The sequence below is a fragment of the Dermochelys coriacea genome, chromosome 11 (assembly GCF_009764565.3).
Source record: "Dermochelys coriacea isolate rDerCor1 chromosome 11, rDerCor1.pri.v4, whole genome shotgun sequence".
In the NCBI taxonomy this organism is placed as follows: domain Eukaryota; kingdom Metazoa; phylum Chordata; order Testudines; family Dermochelyidae; genus Dermochelys; species Dermochelys coriacea.
The window spans coordinates 13,442,595-13,459,499 of NC_050078.2; the positions used below are offsets into that span (position 1 = coordinate 13,442,595).

At 45.4% G+C, this 16,905-nt stretch overlaps 1 protein-coding gene across 1 annotated transcript in view; it reads left to right on the top strand.

Annotated features, from left to right (window-relative positions):
- LOC119863153 (TGF-beta receptor type-2-like) overlaps positions 1 to 16,905 on the top strand; it is an 88,558-nt gene that overhangs the window by 29,939 nt on the left and 41,714 nt on the right. Inside the window, 1 exon segment of the mRNA XM_043504968.1 lies at positions 7,993 to 8,143. Coding sequence (XP_043360903.1) covers positions 7,993 to 8,143 — 151 coding nt within the window.

Here is a 16,905-nt window from a genome sequence, read left to right on the forward strand (position 1 = left end):
GGAAAAGCCTGGCTGATAAGAGCCGTGGGTGAATTAAGCAGCACACAGGTACACCAAAGTACCGTCACCATGAGTGTTTATTGTTTGTTTCCTTCTAAATTCCAGTACAAACTACAACCACATAGTAACAGAGAATTTTTTCCCATGTGTCTGGCTGGTGGGTCTTGCCCACATGCCCAGGGTCTAACGGCTTGCCATATTTGGGGTCAGGAAGGAATTTTCCCCTGGGTCAAATTGGCAGAGACCTTGGGGATTTTTTGCCTTCCTCTGCAGCATAGGGTATGGGTCACTTGCAGGTTTAAACTAGTGTAAATGGTGAATTCTCTGTAACTTGAAGTCTTTAAATCATGATTTGCTGACTTCAGTAACTCAGCCAGAGGTTAAGAGTCTATTACAGAACTGGATGGGTCAGGTTCTGTAGTCTGCAACTTGCAGGAGGTCAGGCTAGATGATCATGATGCTTCCTTCTAACCTTAAAGTCTGAGGCTGTGAGTAAAAGTTATGAGGAGCCCCTTTCCTGCTCCCAGGGTTAGCCTTTTATACTTCCCGCTTTCCTACCTGGGCTCTCCAGCTGGTGAGCTAATTACCTCATTAACTCATCAGACTACCAGCAAGTGTAAATGATCCCTTCCATCTTAAACACACCCAGTGCCCTGGGTATTCTAAGTAAGTAGTCTCCAAACTTTTTGGCTCGCGCATCCCCAGGGTGAAGATGGGAAGACCTGCTGCAGACGCGCCACCGATGGAAGATGGGAAAACCTGCCACAGGCAGGCTGCCGAAGGGAACACCAGCCCTGGACGCACAGAGCTACCGCCGAAGAAAAAATGGTGGAGTGCCGTCAGGCGGTGCTCCTGCTGCTGCGCACCCCCTGGGATCATCTCCCACACCCCCTAGGGTGCATGCACCCCAGTTTGGAGACCATTGTTCTAAGTGACCAGGGTGCTGACTTCCAGAGAGCCCAATTTGAAGCTGTTAACAGCACCCTGTCATAGGGACAAATATAAGTGCAAAAATGGTAGAACATGGGCCCCTCTGAGCTGAGGTGAGCAATAGCACACAGGCAACAGGGTAGAACATGGGCCTCTCAAAGCTACTGATAGAATGGTCTTCTATACAGATGGAGCACGGGCCCCTTAAAGCAGCTGAAAAGCAAACTTTAAAGCCCCTTGGCTGTGGTATCAATTTTGCTGCTCCAGTAAGAGAAACCCCAAAACTTTTTTGTGGTTCATGTCTGTGTTCAAATGCTTAGACTCAGCTCTTATCCTATCTGGAACAGCTCCTGATTCATAGCAACCAACACCAAAAGGCGTGAACCTGTTCCCATACACAAGGACACAAAAAATTATTGTGGAGGAAGAGACAAAGCACAAAGTAACCCACCTATTGGTGACTTCAGACCACCCTTCCAAACTGTTGTTTCACAGTAACTTTGACTAACTATTATTTTATTGGCTCACATCACATCCTTATGGCTTCAATTTATTTTTTGGAAAACCCACCCCGCATTTAATTAGTTTATAGTCCATTCCAAGTTTTGCTTATCCAGTTTTTTTTTTTTGAAGTTTTTATTTTGATGTTTAGCATTTGCCTCAGGAACATCTGGAACCCCTTTATGGAAGCGTATTGTTACTTTTACTGCTTGTGCAGCTTTATTAAATCATCTGAGTATTAATATTGAAAGTGTTCATCTGGGTCTAATTAGGACTACTCTGAGTGATGTGGCAGCTAAATTGTGCCTACGAGCTAATTGTTCAGGGACACAAAGTTCTGAAGGAACTTTTGGTGGGTTTCTTTCTCTTTTTTAACAAGTAAAAGTAAGTGTAGGTGTTCCTGCCATAATCTTTCTCAGAAAAGATAATGGAATCCATGCAAAACAGTTTAGGACAATCTCCACAGAATTTTGACTCGTTGCAACATTATTTCTGGATCATATTTACATAATTATATTAGACTTTTTTTTTAAATGGATATTTGCATTTATTTCTTCATTTTGCGGTACAAATGATAATGCCAAATAGTTAGTTCCTCTACAGGCACTGGTACAATATTGTCTGGTTAAACAAGCTGGGGCCCTGAGCCTGCAAATCAATATGAATGTGCAGGGTCTGACTGCATGTGGTGTTTTGCAGGATAGGGGCATAAACAAACAAACCAAACCAAATCGTTCTTTAAATAATGTGGTATACCTGAGAATGCATGTACACACACACACACACACACACACACACACACATTCATTCAGCAACTATTAAAATTGCATGTAGTTCATTCACTACTCCATTCCAGTATTTATAGTCAAAACATCGTTTCCAAGCAAACACATAGGGAGCAATGTCAGTTTCAGAGCAACTGCACCTGTATTCCCCCTCCACGGTCCACAAAGGGCAACTACTTCAGGCTTCCAGATGTCACCTCTGTTGGGCAGAGAACCTCATCTCACTTCCTCCTGACCATGGATTTGAAGGCCACACAGCTCCCTGCCTTACTCTGTTTAATCCCCAGCAAGCCAGACTGCCTAAAAGGCCAGTGTTTGTGCCTGGCTTTCTTTCCAAGGGCTGTGATCAGTAGATCACCCAATACTATAAGTTATGACATAGCTCCTTCTAAGCAAGCACATTTATTCTTAAAGTAAAAACATGACAGAGAAAACATGCTGAAACAAAAGGCATGCTAAAAAGTGTGCCAGGTCACCTCCAACTCCAGCCTCAGGCTCTGCTAGGTTTTAGTCCTTCAAAAGTGGATTTTTCCCATGGTTACAAGTTCCTGTGGCTTAGATCCAGATCCAAAACCATTTCTTTATACAGCTTTGGCCTTTGATCTTGGCCTACTGTGACAGGCAGTCAGAGAATGACCCTTACCTCAGGGAATAGCTTCAAAAGGCTGGAGTTTTGCATAATCAGAATTGCGATAATTTGCATTAATTTCTCTCTTAACACATTGTCCCAATTTAGTCTCTTGAACTCCCAGGTCTCATATTTGTCACATCTTCCCACTAGAAATGTTACATACAATCCTGGCCCACAATAATACAAGGAGGTCTTTCAGGGATATTGTGGGGAATTGCCATATCTGTCACAAGCAGAATGTAAACAGGCTAATACATGGACTGAAGTGGGGACTAATGAAATGAACACAGGACTGGAAGCCAGGAGCTCCTGGTTCTGTCACTGGCTATCTTTTATGCCTCAGTTTCACCATCTGTAACAAGAATAATAATGCTTATCTATCTTGTATGGGTGCAGTAACAGTTTTTGAAAATAGAAAGCACCACACAACTGCTGAGTATAATTACTGATCCACCTTCACAACTCCTATTGACTGTAACAGGGGTTATTCACAGGAACGGCAGTAAATCAAGAACCATCTATTAGTGTCTTTCTTAGTAAAAAGATCCAAAAATTCTAAAGGGAGGCCCCCAGATCTTCACACATGGAAACTTTCGTTTTCTTTTCATTTTACCCCCATAATTTGTGTGCTTCCTCTCCTTTGCAGACAACGGAGGAACAATCCTCCTCCAGTCTGAGTTTACCCGGGTGGATATTTGACACAGACTGGCTTAAGCACTGTCTTGTTCACTGGGCTTCCGGGAGGATATCTGTAAAGAAAAGCATAGAGCCTTCCCACTTGATCTAGCTTTTCAGCATAGCCTGTCACCAACGTTCTAGCTTCGTCTACTGAGGAAGGCAGTCATCACCCAAATTCTATCTGCATCATGCTCTTCACCTAGATCCACCAGGGAGTGCTTGCAATGAGCCCTCCTGCAGCAAAGCTGGGATCTGGATTCCAATTTCTCCACTGTTGTAGTAACAGAGGGCCAGTCTCAGTTACACTAAGACCACTCTGGTAAACGTGTAAAGGGACCTTAAAGGGGGCATCAAGTATATTTACATTTATGTAAAATGACAATCAGATCCAGAGAGAGATGAGCTGGCGAGATCCAGACTTGGATTGACTCTTTAAAGCTAAGAGGTGTTTGGGGAGCCAGGGTTTCAGTTCTGGCCAGTTTTAGGAGGTCCAGTACCAGTATTCAAAACAGTGTGCTTGGGAGGTTATCCTCAAATCCTGGTCTCACTGAGGTCATCAGCAAAATTACCATTGGCTTCAATAGGGCCAGGAGCTGGCCCAAAATGCAGAACTCTTGGTATCAGTTTGTACCAAAGTTTTATAGTAACCTTGCCAATCTTCTTGGTTTGACGCCCCCACCCCTCCCAAATTCCCATCTCACAGCCACAATGCTGCTTCTTGGAGACATCCTTGCTGTGTGGCATTTTAACTCTTTCATGGGTCAATTAAAAAAAATTCCTCTTCCCAGCCTACGGACTCAACAGATTTGTCTACTCTAGCCAGGCTTCCTTCTTGGTTGTGAACACTGGGCTCAGATCCGAAGCCACGGAAGCTTGTAAATGGTTTATTTCTGTGTGTAAGGATCCCAAGTGTTCTTTTATTGATGCACGTCAGAGGGGCAGCAGTGCTGATGGAAGGATCATACTAGGCACACAAGATGGTGTTAAGAGCAGCCTGCACTCCTTAGATTTGGGAAGCAAGGAAGCTAAAATCCCTTAATGCCATGAGGCATTTTTCCACTCCCTCTCTAATTCACAGATTGTCTTTGGGGTTTTCTCCCCCAGGTGCAGGTTACATACGTTTAGACGACAGGATGCCTGTGAGTTCACTAGTGGATAACCGGTCTACACTAGGGGGGATCGATCTAAGATACGCAACTTCAGCTACGAGAATAGTGTAGCTGAAGTAGACTTATCTTAGATCGACTTAGAATCACTTATTTCACATCCTTGCAGTGTGGGATCAACAGCTGCCACTCCCCCGTCGACTCCGCTTCCGCCTCTTGCCATGGTGGAGTTCCACCATCGTTCGACAGCAGAACGATCAGGAATTGATTTATCGCATCTATACTAGATGTGATAAATATATCCCTGACAGATCGATCGCTACCTGCCGATCCAGCGGGTAGTGTAGACGTGGAACCTAAGTACTTTGCCTAAGTACTTTCCCAGATGTGTGTCAATAGGAACCTCTGGCACACATCCCAGGGCAGAATTTGACTTTTTCATAGAATAAACTTTAGACAATTAATGATGGAAAACTTTGAACTCCATACGACCCAGATGAAGAGGACACAAAGATACTGGAGAAGAATGACTTTATTCTCAGCTGAGGCACTCAGTTACCACAGTGATGGGTGTGATATCAATTCCTAGAAAGAATGTTATTACACTGGATTTTTGGCACTGCTATCCAAAATATAAAGTGACAATAACTAAGATACTTGGGGCCACATTTTCAGGAGCTCGGAGTTAGGCACTGAAGAGAAGAGGTCAGATGCCCAAAGTGCTCAGAAGCCGGAAGATCCGATTGATAGGGACTGTACTGAGGATGCCTTATTGAGAACAGTGGCAGCTGCAGGGTGATCAGCATAGTTGAGTACCTGGTCACTTCACATAGGTGCCTAAATATATGCCCTTTGGAGAAATGCAGACACAAACCACATTCTTCCTGGGGTACTTTAATACAGACAACCCAAGCAACCGAAAATTAGGACTCCGTATATATTAACTGGCCTTTTATTTTGCTATGGTCTGCTACTAGATTCTTTGCCATGTGAGACAAGATTAAAAGGAACAAATCCTTTCTCTGACACAACAAAATAAGGCACAATATCCTCCTGAGTACAACTGCGGCGTCCCCTGCTAACATACCGTAGGGCTGGTGGCGTCGGTGCTTCTTTTAAAGAGTTCCTGAAGTTTTTGCTACAAAGTTCTTAATTCACTGACACTTGGCATTCAAAGACCTGATCCTGAAAATCTGTACTCCTGTGAGGAGTTAGGCAACTTAGGCAAGAGGTGCCTTTGAGATCAGTGGGACGGCTCATGTGAGTAGGGATTAGCTAGGTGAGTGGGATTTTGCAGGATTGGGGCTTTATTTTGAAAATTAAGTTTCAGACTAGCCCTTTGGAACAACACACACATGAAAAACATGGCCAAAGTTTTCAAATCTGGGTGCTTAAAGTTAGGCTCCTAAATTAGAGTGTCCTGATTTTCAAAGGCTAAGATTTTCAGAGTCACATAGGGGATTTGGAAACCCATTTCCCATGAAAATTAATGGGATGTTAATATTAAGGCTATAAAACCAATCACTGTCACAGCAGAACCAGGCAGAGTGAGGTTTTAATGGGAACTGGGTGTCCAAATCTCTTTGGTAGTTTTGAAAATCTCATTGTGAAGTGGAGAGAGCTGACAGCTCTCATTGAAATCAGTGAGGATTTTAGATACTCAGTGCCTTTGCAAATCAGGCTGCATTAATTCGGTGCCTACATTTGGGCCATTTTTTTAAAACACTTCTTTGATGGCTCTTTTGTTTGCCCTTTTAAAATCAAAAACAAAACAGCGTTCCAACAGGAAGTTTAAATTTAGCTGAGATTTATTCCTTAACCTAAAATAGTTCCTTCAGCTCTGGTACAAAAATAAATAGGATTTTGTACCCATGCCATGTACACAGCAGCTACTGCACGCCTGCTGAAATGATTTCTTCACCGTGCTGTGTTTAGAATAAGGTCTCTCTACACAATAGTAAGCTGTGCTGCAGAAAGTGCCACACAACAAACCAAAGGCTTTAAATGAAAGGGGGGCTCTCCCCTTGAAAAGTCTGAGTCCAGAGTGAAATCCAGAAATCCCTCCCCCATCCCCAAAGTTCAGCATTGTTCAGAACAGAGATTTTGGGCTGGCCCATTAGAAGGGTCAGAGGCACGAGCTAACTTCAGATTCAGACCAACATTTCCGACCTCCTCATCCCATCCCTAAATTCAGGGGCATTTGGAAAAAAGGCTGTGGTTCACTCTCACCTCTCAACACCCGTGAAGGGAAAACAACCCTAATCTTTAGCTCCGTTATAGCGCTTCTCCTCTGCGGATCTCAAAGCATTTTATAAAGGAATTTTCATCGTCTCCATTTTACAGATGGAGTAAGAGAGGCGAAGTGGTCACGGTCAAGATCACACAGTAGCAGGGGTAGACATAGCATCCCACTTAAATCGGTGCATTCTATTCAATCCAGTGTAACTGCTGTGTAAAAACAATAAGTACAAAGAGGATGACACAATGACAGTGCCGGGGGTGGGTATGTGGTCTGGTGGTGGGCCCGGGCCCAGCCTCTCTGCAGTCCCAGGTACGCAAGGCAGTGAGAGACACCCCACCCAAGATGTGATGGGGGACGTGGCTCCACTCAGCATCTGTTCCCAGCTGCTCAGAAACCTCCTGCCATCAGCCCAGTGCCCTGCCCCGCGTCCCTGTTGCCTGGGACACACCAAGGTATTGCCTCTCCCATGGCACTCCCTCTGGCAGATTTTGCCCTTTGGGCCTCTGTAGAGACTTTGACATCATTATGCTGGAACGTGGCCAGGAGTAGCGCCACCATGGCCCGGGCTATGGAGTCAGGTGCAGCTTCTTGTGCAAAGAAGAAAATTAAGCTGCCTGTTCCTGCCCTGGGTGTTTTTGCGCCCTTGGTTTTCCAATTTCTGTGGGTGTATTGGAATCCATGAACCCCCAATAAAGTATGTCCCTCCCCCACTGCCTAGTGGGTCAGTGGCAGAGCCAGGAATAGAACCCAGGTCTCCTAATTCCCAGTCCAGTGCAGTATCCACTGGACTACACTATCTTCGGTAGCTCAGAATTTTTAGCTTTGAAATAAGCACTCTCCAGCAGGACCTGCTTCCTTGGTGCTCATGTAACTGCAGCTGCTGTCTGTGAATTCTAGCCTAATACATTTGACCTAAGAGTTTGGCAAAGGAAAATGAAAAACAAGCGCACTGACAAACAGCAGAGTCAGCTTGCGCTTGTGGGCAGGGTTCCCTCTCCCCCCTCCTGCGGTTATGTGAATCACACATTTTTTTTCATAGGCAAACTAAGTGCCAGCTAAGACTCGAGACAAGAATGACAAAGAAAATCAATAACTCAAAGGCTTTGTTTCTATTTGCAGCATGTTCTGCCGGGGCACGAAGAAATCTGAAGACCAATTTGTGTAAATGGTGTGACTCCACCTCCCCAGTGTGTGGGGAAAAGGTGTGCTACAGCAACTGTCATTTGAACTCCTATTGTGAGAGTCCATATGAAATCTGCGTGGCCATATGGTAAGTAACAACCCTATCATCAATGTGCTTTCTGTACGTGACATGAAGCAAGGATTTTCTCTTCTTATATTGTATGGCAGTCCTACTGTTGAGCCTATATGAATTTTACTGTTTTGCATGAGTATTGTGTACCTCAGTTTCCCTGTGTATTGCACCAATGTGGTGGGATCAGGGTGTGTGACTTTGAGACCCTCGGGGGCAGGTGATTCTGTTCCAGCTGTGTTGACCTTCGTAATCTGAGACCCAGGAGGGAGATGCAACCAGGTGATGACCAGGTGACACTTTGCCTAGGAAGCAAGACAAAGAAAAGGGAGGAGGAGCATCTGGCGTGTCAGAGGTCAGGAGCATCAGGCATGTCAGAGGTCAGGTCACTGGAACCTGGGTAGCCTGCTTACAGGGACTGGAAGAGGGGGAGTTCAGGGTGTCTGGCCCAGGGTCCCCCAAGATGAACTTGAATGAAAATCACTGATTTCTGTGATAACAAGCTCTGTTCTATGCTGTGTTGCTGATGACTAATAAACCTTCCAGTTTACACTGGTTGAGAGTCACTGCTAACTGCAGAGTTGGGGTGCAGGGCCCTCTGGCTTCCCCGGGAACCCTGCACGGCGGGACTCACTGCAGGAAGCACACAGCGTGGAAAAGGACGCTGCATACTCCAAGGTCAGACCCAGGAAGGTGGAAGCTGTGGAAGCTTCTTGCCCGGGTGACCGTATGCTCAGAGAGAGGAGGCGGCATGCTCCCGCAGAGTCCTGGCTGGCTTTCTACGGAGCAGTTCCAGAGTATTGGCCCAATGACTCCCTGACAGTATGGCAAAAAGTATCTGAATTATTTACAGAGCAAAAGAAGGACCAGTGTGAAATGATGGCTTTTTAGCATGCTACAGGGAGCCATATTATACACACACACACACACACACACACACACACAGGATACATTCTCCATTAATCTTCTTCCCCCCCAGCCCCCCGCTCCGATTCATTCCACTGTATTCACAATTGCAATTTGCATGGATACAATTTGAGACTTTCAAATGCACTAAATATGAAATTTCACTACATTCAAGTTTACTATTGGCCAAATCCTGCAACCTACTCCAGCAGGGCTCCCATGAATTTAACCTTGCAAGCAAGTTCCATGGGGCCAGATCCTCAAATCCTTCCTCACAGCCTGATATGTCAAACTCTTACTTTTGTGGGCAGTCTTCGTTCACATTAGAAGACACTGAATAATTCACTCATGGCTTTCGCACTTGAAATAATGCAGCCATCACAAACTCGTATCAATCAAACCTCTGCAGCGTGGGCACGGGTCACTTGCTGGACCTTGAAGTCTTTAAACCGTGATTTGAGGATTTCAATAGCTCAGACATAGGTGAGAGGTTTATTGCAGGAGTGGGTGGATGAGAATCTGTGGCCTGCATTGTGCAGGAGGTCAGACTAGATGATCATAATGGTCCCTTCTGACCTTAATATTTATGAGTCTATGCCCTCCTACATGGTCAGGTATTTCACATTTGATGGCTATATGGACAGATACAGACTTCATATAACAGAATGTAAAAATGCATGGAGCCAGTGCCATAAAACTTGGCAGAAATTGTAGCCATGCACCCAAACAGAGGATCCAATGGTCCCTTATGACCTTGGAACCTATGAATCTCCTATTCGCGATATAGGAAGATACTGTGATTGGCTGGGCCAGGCAATTTGTAGTTTCATATTAGCTAGCAGGTTGAGATAAATTCTAGGCTCCCCATAGCCTTCACCTCGACCTGCTAATTAATGTCAAAGCTGCAAATTGCTTAGTTTTCACTATGGTTTTCCCTTGAGTTAGTTACCATGTGCTAGCTAACACAAGGTAAACACACACTTTTTTCTAAGTGAAGACCAGGCCTTAACCTCTGAAAACAAAACTGAGTCTCTCTCTGGGGGACAGTAACCCTGAGACATTTCATTGGCTGTATCAGCAGAAGACCACAGTTGCCGGAGAAACCAAAACAACAGCATTAATTGTCTCACATGGAATCAGATCGTAAATCCTTTGCAAATCACTCATCTTGTCTGGTGAGGAAGTCACCTGGTGGCCACAGGATAACAGATCCTTGTTAATAAATCACTAAGGAAGAGGCAGGTATGTTTCTGTGAGCTGTGACAGAGTCAGAGGTACGAAAGCCTGTCACCACACAGCCTCATCTCTCTTTCCTCCTCCTCATCTTCACTGCTGGGAGCTTGTTGGCACTTTATCTTATCCTGCCCGGCAAGCTGTTAGCGGTCTGCCACAGAGGATACAGCTTTTTTTGTTTTGTGCAACTCAGATTTCCTGTGTGAAGACCCCCCGGAAGACATTGATCTCTCAGGGGCCAATCAACTGAAGTCAATACAGACTCCTACTGGCTAGAGTGGGCTTTAGATCCCATCTTCTGTTGACAAAGGCACATTTAAGCGACTTTTCCTCATCTTTTGTTTGGTACCTAGCATTACAGCAATAGTGTTTTCTCCTGTATGCTCCAGATGGAAGTGACAAGTTCACCCCCAAAATACAATCTTGTTCTCAGTGACCCAGAAGGACGATCATTATTGTAACTTTCAGAATTATTTCCCTCAAGGTTATTGGGGGCCTCCTTGATGTCAGGTGTCCTTTGGGATCCAGATTTCAGGATTGTAGTTCAGTTTTCCACATAGGCTAGTGGTTAAAAAAGAGCAGATCTGGGTTCTATCCCTGGCTCTACCATTGACTTTCTGAGAGATGTTGAACAAGTCATGGAATCTCTTTGTACCTCACTTACCCCACTTTGTGATCCCAGGATGGGAGATGCTTGCGAGTGCAGAACATCATGAGTGCAAAGGTAATTATGTTTATAGTTTCTTTATGCACAGGAACTCCCAGGATGCGTGTCCTAGCCTCGTTTTTTCAAGGTCTCCAATGCCTTGATGCCTGAAATCTGTTTGTTAGTAAACCCAGATTGCCATAGAGGAGCAGCCCAGTCCAAACCCAATGAAGCAAATGGGCTTTGAAACAGGCATTCAGTCTCTTAGAAGCACGTTGCACTCACCCACTCTGGAGAGACGTGTGGTGGGTACCTTCAGTCTCCACCCCCTACGAGTGGGGAAAGCATCCAGCTGACAACTTGCCCATTGCAGGGTTTCTTTGCCACTCTTGATGCTGAGCATGGCAGAGGCCCGTCTGAAAGAATTAAATGTTCACAGTCCTAGCAGCGGTAAATGCGACATGGTAAAAGCGCCTGTTTTCACTGGAGATTGTGGCACGGTTACCTCAGTCACTCTCGGGGGCTGGCTTTGCATTGGCTTTTCATTTCCTTCCAAATCTGTGTTCGTGACATGCTGATAAAAGCTGGTTTTGAAAGAAAAACTCCAGAACCCAAAGAAAACACAACGACTCAGTTTTGTGGTTACGCTCTTCCCCCCGGAGACCGTTGTCAGTGCTCTCTGCAAAGTTCCAGGGACACACATCTAATTCTGGAATGTTGCTTTCACAGTTACTAACAGGAAACCATTCTATTAGCTGTTAAACAGATATGGCTCGATACAGCACACACACATGCGCCACCCATTAGAGCTGGAACAATCTCCTAGTTAATAGCTGCCAAGCGCCCACCCTCCGCTCCTTAAAAAAAAGTCTGAGGCCTTATGAGGCACTCCAGCTGTAATGATCATACTGCAGGGTACCCCCATGGAGCGGGGCTACTATTGCCATTCATGTTACTCACCATCCAGCCCTGTGTACATCTGTGGTGCTATACAAAGGACGCTATTTTGCGCTTTGAGAGCACCAGCTGTCTGAGGATCTCTGGGAGCTTTACTGACATTTAGTTCACAATACCCGTGAGATGAGATGAAGTACAGACACACACACAGAGAATTTAAGTATCCAGATCACACAGGGAGTCTGTGGCAGAGCCAGGAATATTGTTCTGGTCTCCTGACTCCCATTCCTGTGTCTCAGCCCCAAGACCATGTTTCTGACCCTTATAATGCATACTGGTATATGCACAAATTCATACTGTTCCCTCTCAGAGCCGTACCAAGCACCTCGTCTTCAAAGATCTTCACAAAGTTGCTCCTCCTCTGACCTCTCTTCTCTTACCCTGATCACCTTTTCACTTAGCCCAAGTTGCTTCTCTGGGGAGGTCTCCTTTGTATTTTTTTCCCACATCCACTTTCATACCTTATTTTGTTCTGACTGATATCCCAAGAATAATGCCACACTCTAGCTTCCAAGTTCCAGATCCTCAAAAGGTATCTCGGCTCCTAACTTCTACTGATTACCTTTGAGGATCTGGGCCCAAGTGACTACCTGACTATAGTGTCCTAATCAGATACTACAGTTATGGAGGCTATGTACCAAGACAGATGCCTGTCCCTATCAGTCATTCTAATCTATATAGGTTCTCATACAATGTTTAGCAACCTAGTTTCTGAGCCCATGCATCCTCCTCCTAAAACACTTCCCCGAACCCACTTCTCAAGGTGCATTACATTACTGTAGTCTCTGATATTTTATTAAATTATTTCAGAAGTAACACTTGGTTACCACCAAGACACATGCACCAAGCATCTAAGGGCCTACATAACCATATGTTCTCTTACTATTTCCCGTTTGTTCTCAGCTTAATCTAATCTTCATCTGTATTGTAATGCACTACGTATATTGTGATGATACACAAGCAATAAACAATAACTAAAAATGGATCCAAGCTATCGAATTTGGATCTAGATCTGCTCTCTCAATGCCTGCACAATGGATTTCCATTGAATTTAACAGGAACCCCAGATATTCTCTATAGAGCAAAATTTGTGGCATGTTAGAAGAATGTTTGACATCATAACATGACATAATATAGAATACTAATTTAAAATAAAACCTCAAGGTACAGACTATTGCTATAATAGCTTTGGCCCAATTCTGCCAACCTTATTCATGTGAGTTATTCCACTGAAGTGAATGCAGCTTCTCGAGTGAGATTTCAGGATCAGGTCCTTAAATATTTTAACTATTCTTATTGTTGACTAAAACAACACAGCTGCAGGGGTTTCAGAAAATTCATCAACATTTAATTCAAAATGCATGATGTTCAAACAAATGCATTAATTCCAGAAAGTGAAATCTCTTGAGAAGTCAATTACTACTGATATTATAATACGATTTCTATAAGAATGCCATACTGGATCAGACCAAAGCTCCATCTAGCCCAGTATCCCGTCTTCTGACAGTGGCCAATGCCAGGTGCCCCACAGGGAATGAACACAACAGATAATCACCATAATCACATACTGGGCATGCTCAGGCCCTATTACTTGCACGTTATAATTTGTCAATCAAAAGGTCAAGACATCTCTAGAAACAGTAAAACGAAAGAGTGTCCAAAGGCTAGTTATGTCCTCTCTAGGATGAAAGCCAGATATGGAATGGTCGTTCAAGGATGGAATGTTAAACCTAGCAATACCTAAAGATGCAGGTAGGTGGCTAAAGACCTTTAAAAATCTGGCCCTGAGACACTTGAAAATATTCCACAAAGTCCCTGTTAAAAAGGCTGGCGATCTATGTAAAAATAAATGAACTCTGTCCATTAAAAACATTGTTTAACTGGAGTACTATACAACTCTAGGATTGATTACATTGTAACACCTCATATAACATCATCAAGAATTATTCCTCTGATAAGGTTTATTGCATGCATTTTCAGGGCATTGCTCACTGTATTACTTGGGTGTAGTTAAGTGGTGCAGTCATGTTTAAAAAAAACAAAAAACCTCCCACAGTCATTGCCTTCCACATAGAAACCCACTGAAGGGGGAAATTCTCCTGGAACCTCCAAGACATCAAGGTCTCAGTTTCCTCTGAATTGTCCCATTTGGAGTAAGGAGAAACAAGGATATTTGCCCCTTAAATCATGGCTGTTCCGAGATCCACAGGGAAATCCTGCATTCTAAGAACCTCCACAACGTTCCCATCTTTCATGGAAGTACAGCTCTTTCCAAAGCCATTGTCCTTTGCAGGCCGTTGCTGGTGGCTATCCCTGAAGCCTCCCTCAGGGGATGTCTGGATGGCAAATACCAGGAGATAATGCTCAGAAGGGACATGACCCGTTCTTTCTGCTCAGTAGTTACTTAGTAACTGAATCTGTCATGTAAACCTGGGCACAACACACATACTGGGCATGCTCAAGGCCCTATTTCCTGCATGTTATAATTTTGTCAAATCAGAAGGTCAAGACATCTCTAGAAACAATGAGGAGTTATCCAAAGACTAGTTCTGTCCCCTATGGAATGAAAGCCAGACATGGGGTGGTCATTCAAGGACAGCATGTTAAACCTAGCAATTAAACCACAAACTTGGTGACCAAACTGAGGAAGAGTCCAGAACAGAGGTGAAAGTAAGCCGGTATGCTCCAGTATGGCGTACCGGTAAGAGACGCTGTGCCGTACCAGGACCGGCTTTCAGAGAGGGCAATTTAAAGCCCTGGGGTAGTGGCTGTGGGGCTGTGGTGGGGATTTAAAGGGCCCCGGAGCTCCAGCTGCTGCTACTGCCCCAGGGCCCTTTAAATCTCGGCCTGAGCCCTGCTGCCTGAGTCCCAGGGTAGCAGCGGCGGGGCTCTGGCGGGAATTTAAAGGGCCCCGGAGCGGTAGCGGCAGCTGGAGCTTCAGTGCCCTTTAAATCCCCACCAGAGCCCTGCCGCCGCTACCCCAGGGCTTGGGCAGCAGGGCTCAGGCCAGGATTTAAAGGGCCCCAGAGCTCCAACCCCGGCTACCCTCCCTGCTTGCCGAAGCCCTGGGGTAGCGGCGGTGGGGCTCTGGAGGAAATTTAAAAGGCCGGGGCAGTAGTGGCAGCTGGAGCCCCAAGCCCTTTAAATTCCCACCTGAGCCCTGCTGTCCAAGCCCTGGGGTAGGGGTGGGGGGGGGCACTCTGGCGGGGATTTAAAGAGCCCTGGAGCTCCAGCCACCCCTACTGCCCCAGTCCTTTAAATCCCTGCCGGAGTCCTGTTGCCAAAGACCTGGGGGTAGTGGCGGTGGGGCTCTGGGGGGCATTTAAAGGGCCGGGGCGGTAGTGGCAGCTGGACCCCGGGGTCCTTTAAATCCCTGATGGAGCCCAGCTGCCACTACCCCAGGCCTCGGGCAGCAGGGCTCAGGCAGCGATTTAAAGGGCCCAGGGTCCAGCTTCCGCTACCACAGCTGAGCCCCAGGCCCTTTAAAGCTCTGCCAGAGTCCAGAGCCCCGGGGTAGCGGTGGCAGCCGGGAGCCCCCAGGGCTCCTCAGTGATTTAAAGGGCCTGGGGCTCCACTGCGGTAGCGGCAGCTGGACCCTGGGCCCTTTAAATTGCCCCCGAGCCCTGGGGCTCCCAGCCACCTCTGCAGCTGGTAGCTCGGGGGGTGATTTAAAGGGCCCTGGACTCCCAACCGCCATACCGCAGCTGGAGCCCTGGCCCTTTAAATCAAGATTTAAAGGGCCCGGGGATTTAAGGCCCTGCCTCTTCCGGTTGAGGCCACACCCCCTGCTCAAGACTCTGGCGTACCGGTAAAGTCCTCTAACTTACTTTCACCCCGGTCCAGAAAATGCCATACATTGGCTCCTCCTGAAAAAGAAGAATGAAATAGAAGTGCTTATCCAAGTACCTTTTTCTGAGTGAACATTTCTATCAGCTAAATTACTGGCACATCTTTGAGAGAAGAGATTTGGATCACCACCAACACTAGTTGCAGACACATCATCATCAAGTATTAGTATCTCTTGGTGCTACCACAATACAATTGTTGGACCCTACACAGGTTTCTCTTTGGGAACCTGTAACAGCATTCATTTGCAGTAATACAGAAACAGTTTCTAAAAACAAAGCATAATTTATTTTGCACCAAAGGTTACACAGTGATTAAGAGAAGTAGATTTAAAATAGCAAAGAGACCCACTCGCATATTGACTTACCTAAGTTTAAGCTCTCTATCTGTAGCTCCAGGGAGTCTGGTTTATTCCCCATCTTGGAGTTGGAAAAAACGGCCCACTCTGCTTGCAGCTCTTTCCCCGTCTCTGAATAGCTCAGTCAATCACACAGTCAGCCTTTTCACTAATGCATGCTGGCCAGCCTCTCGCAGCTCACCACCCACCCCAATCCCTACCTTTTCTAGGTTCTGTGAGCTTTTTGAGTTCCCTTTGATCTCAAACTTAGCCTTGGGAAGGGTTAAACTTCCTAGCCTGGACGGAGCCAGCCATTGTTACCTTAAATCCTTTGAAGCTGTGTATGTGAGGCTGACTTTACCTCTATCATTGTTTTACCTTTCCTGCTAAGCTCTGTAACAGCCTCCTTTGATTTAGCTCTGTGTAGTCAAGCAGGCTGCAGTACAAAACTGAACTGGGAAACGGAGTCATACAATATTCAGAAGAGATAATACAGACAGACATTTTCCCAGCTTTTCATACATGGAGCAGCTACAAAGAGTTGGGCACCAAGCTTGTCATTCCAGCAGACCTGGTTTCGAATAGGATCATGTAACAAGTGTCAATCTCATAGTCACCAGAAGATATTGGACCACATCAAATAATGCCATACTACCCATGAAATCTGCCTTAGTGAAAAGATCCCTCTCAGGGAAGACCATGTGCTGCAATAATACTTTACAAGTAGGACTGTCAAGCAATTAAAAAAATTAATCGCAATTAATCGCACTGTTAAACAATAATGGAACACCATTTAGTTAAAGATTTTTGGATGTTTTCTACATTTTCAAATATATTGATTTCAGTTACAACACA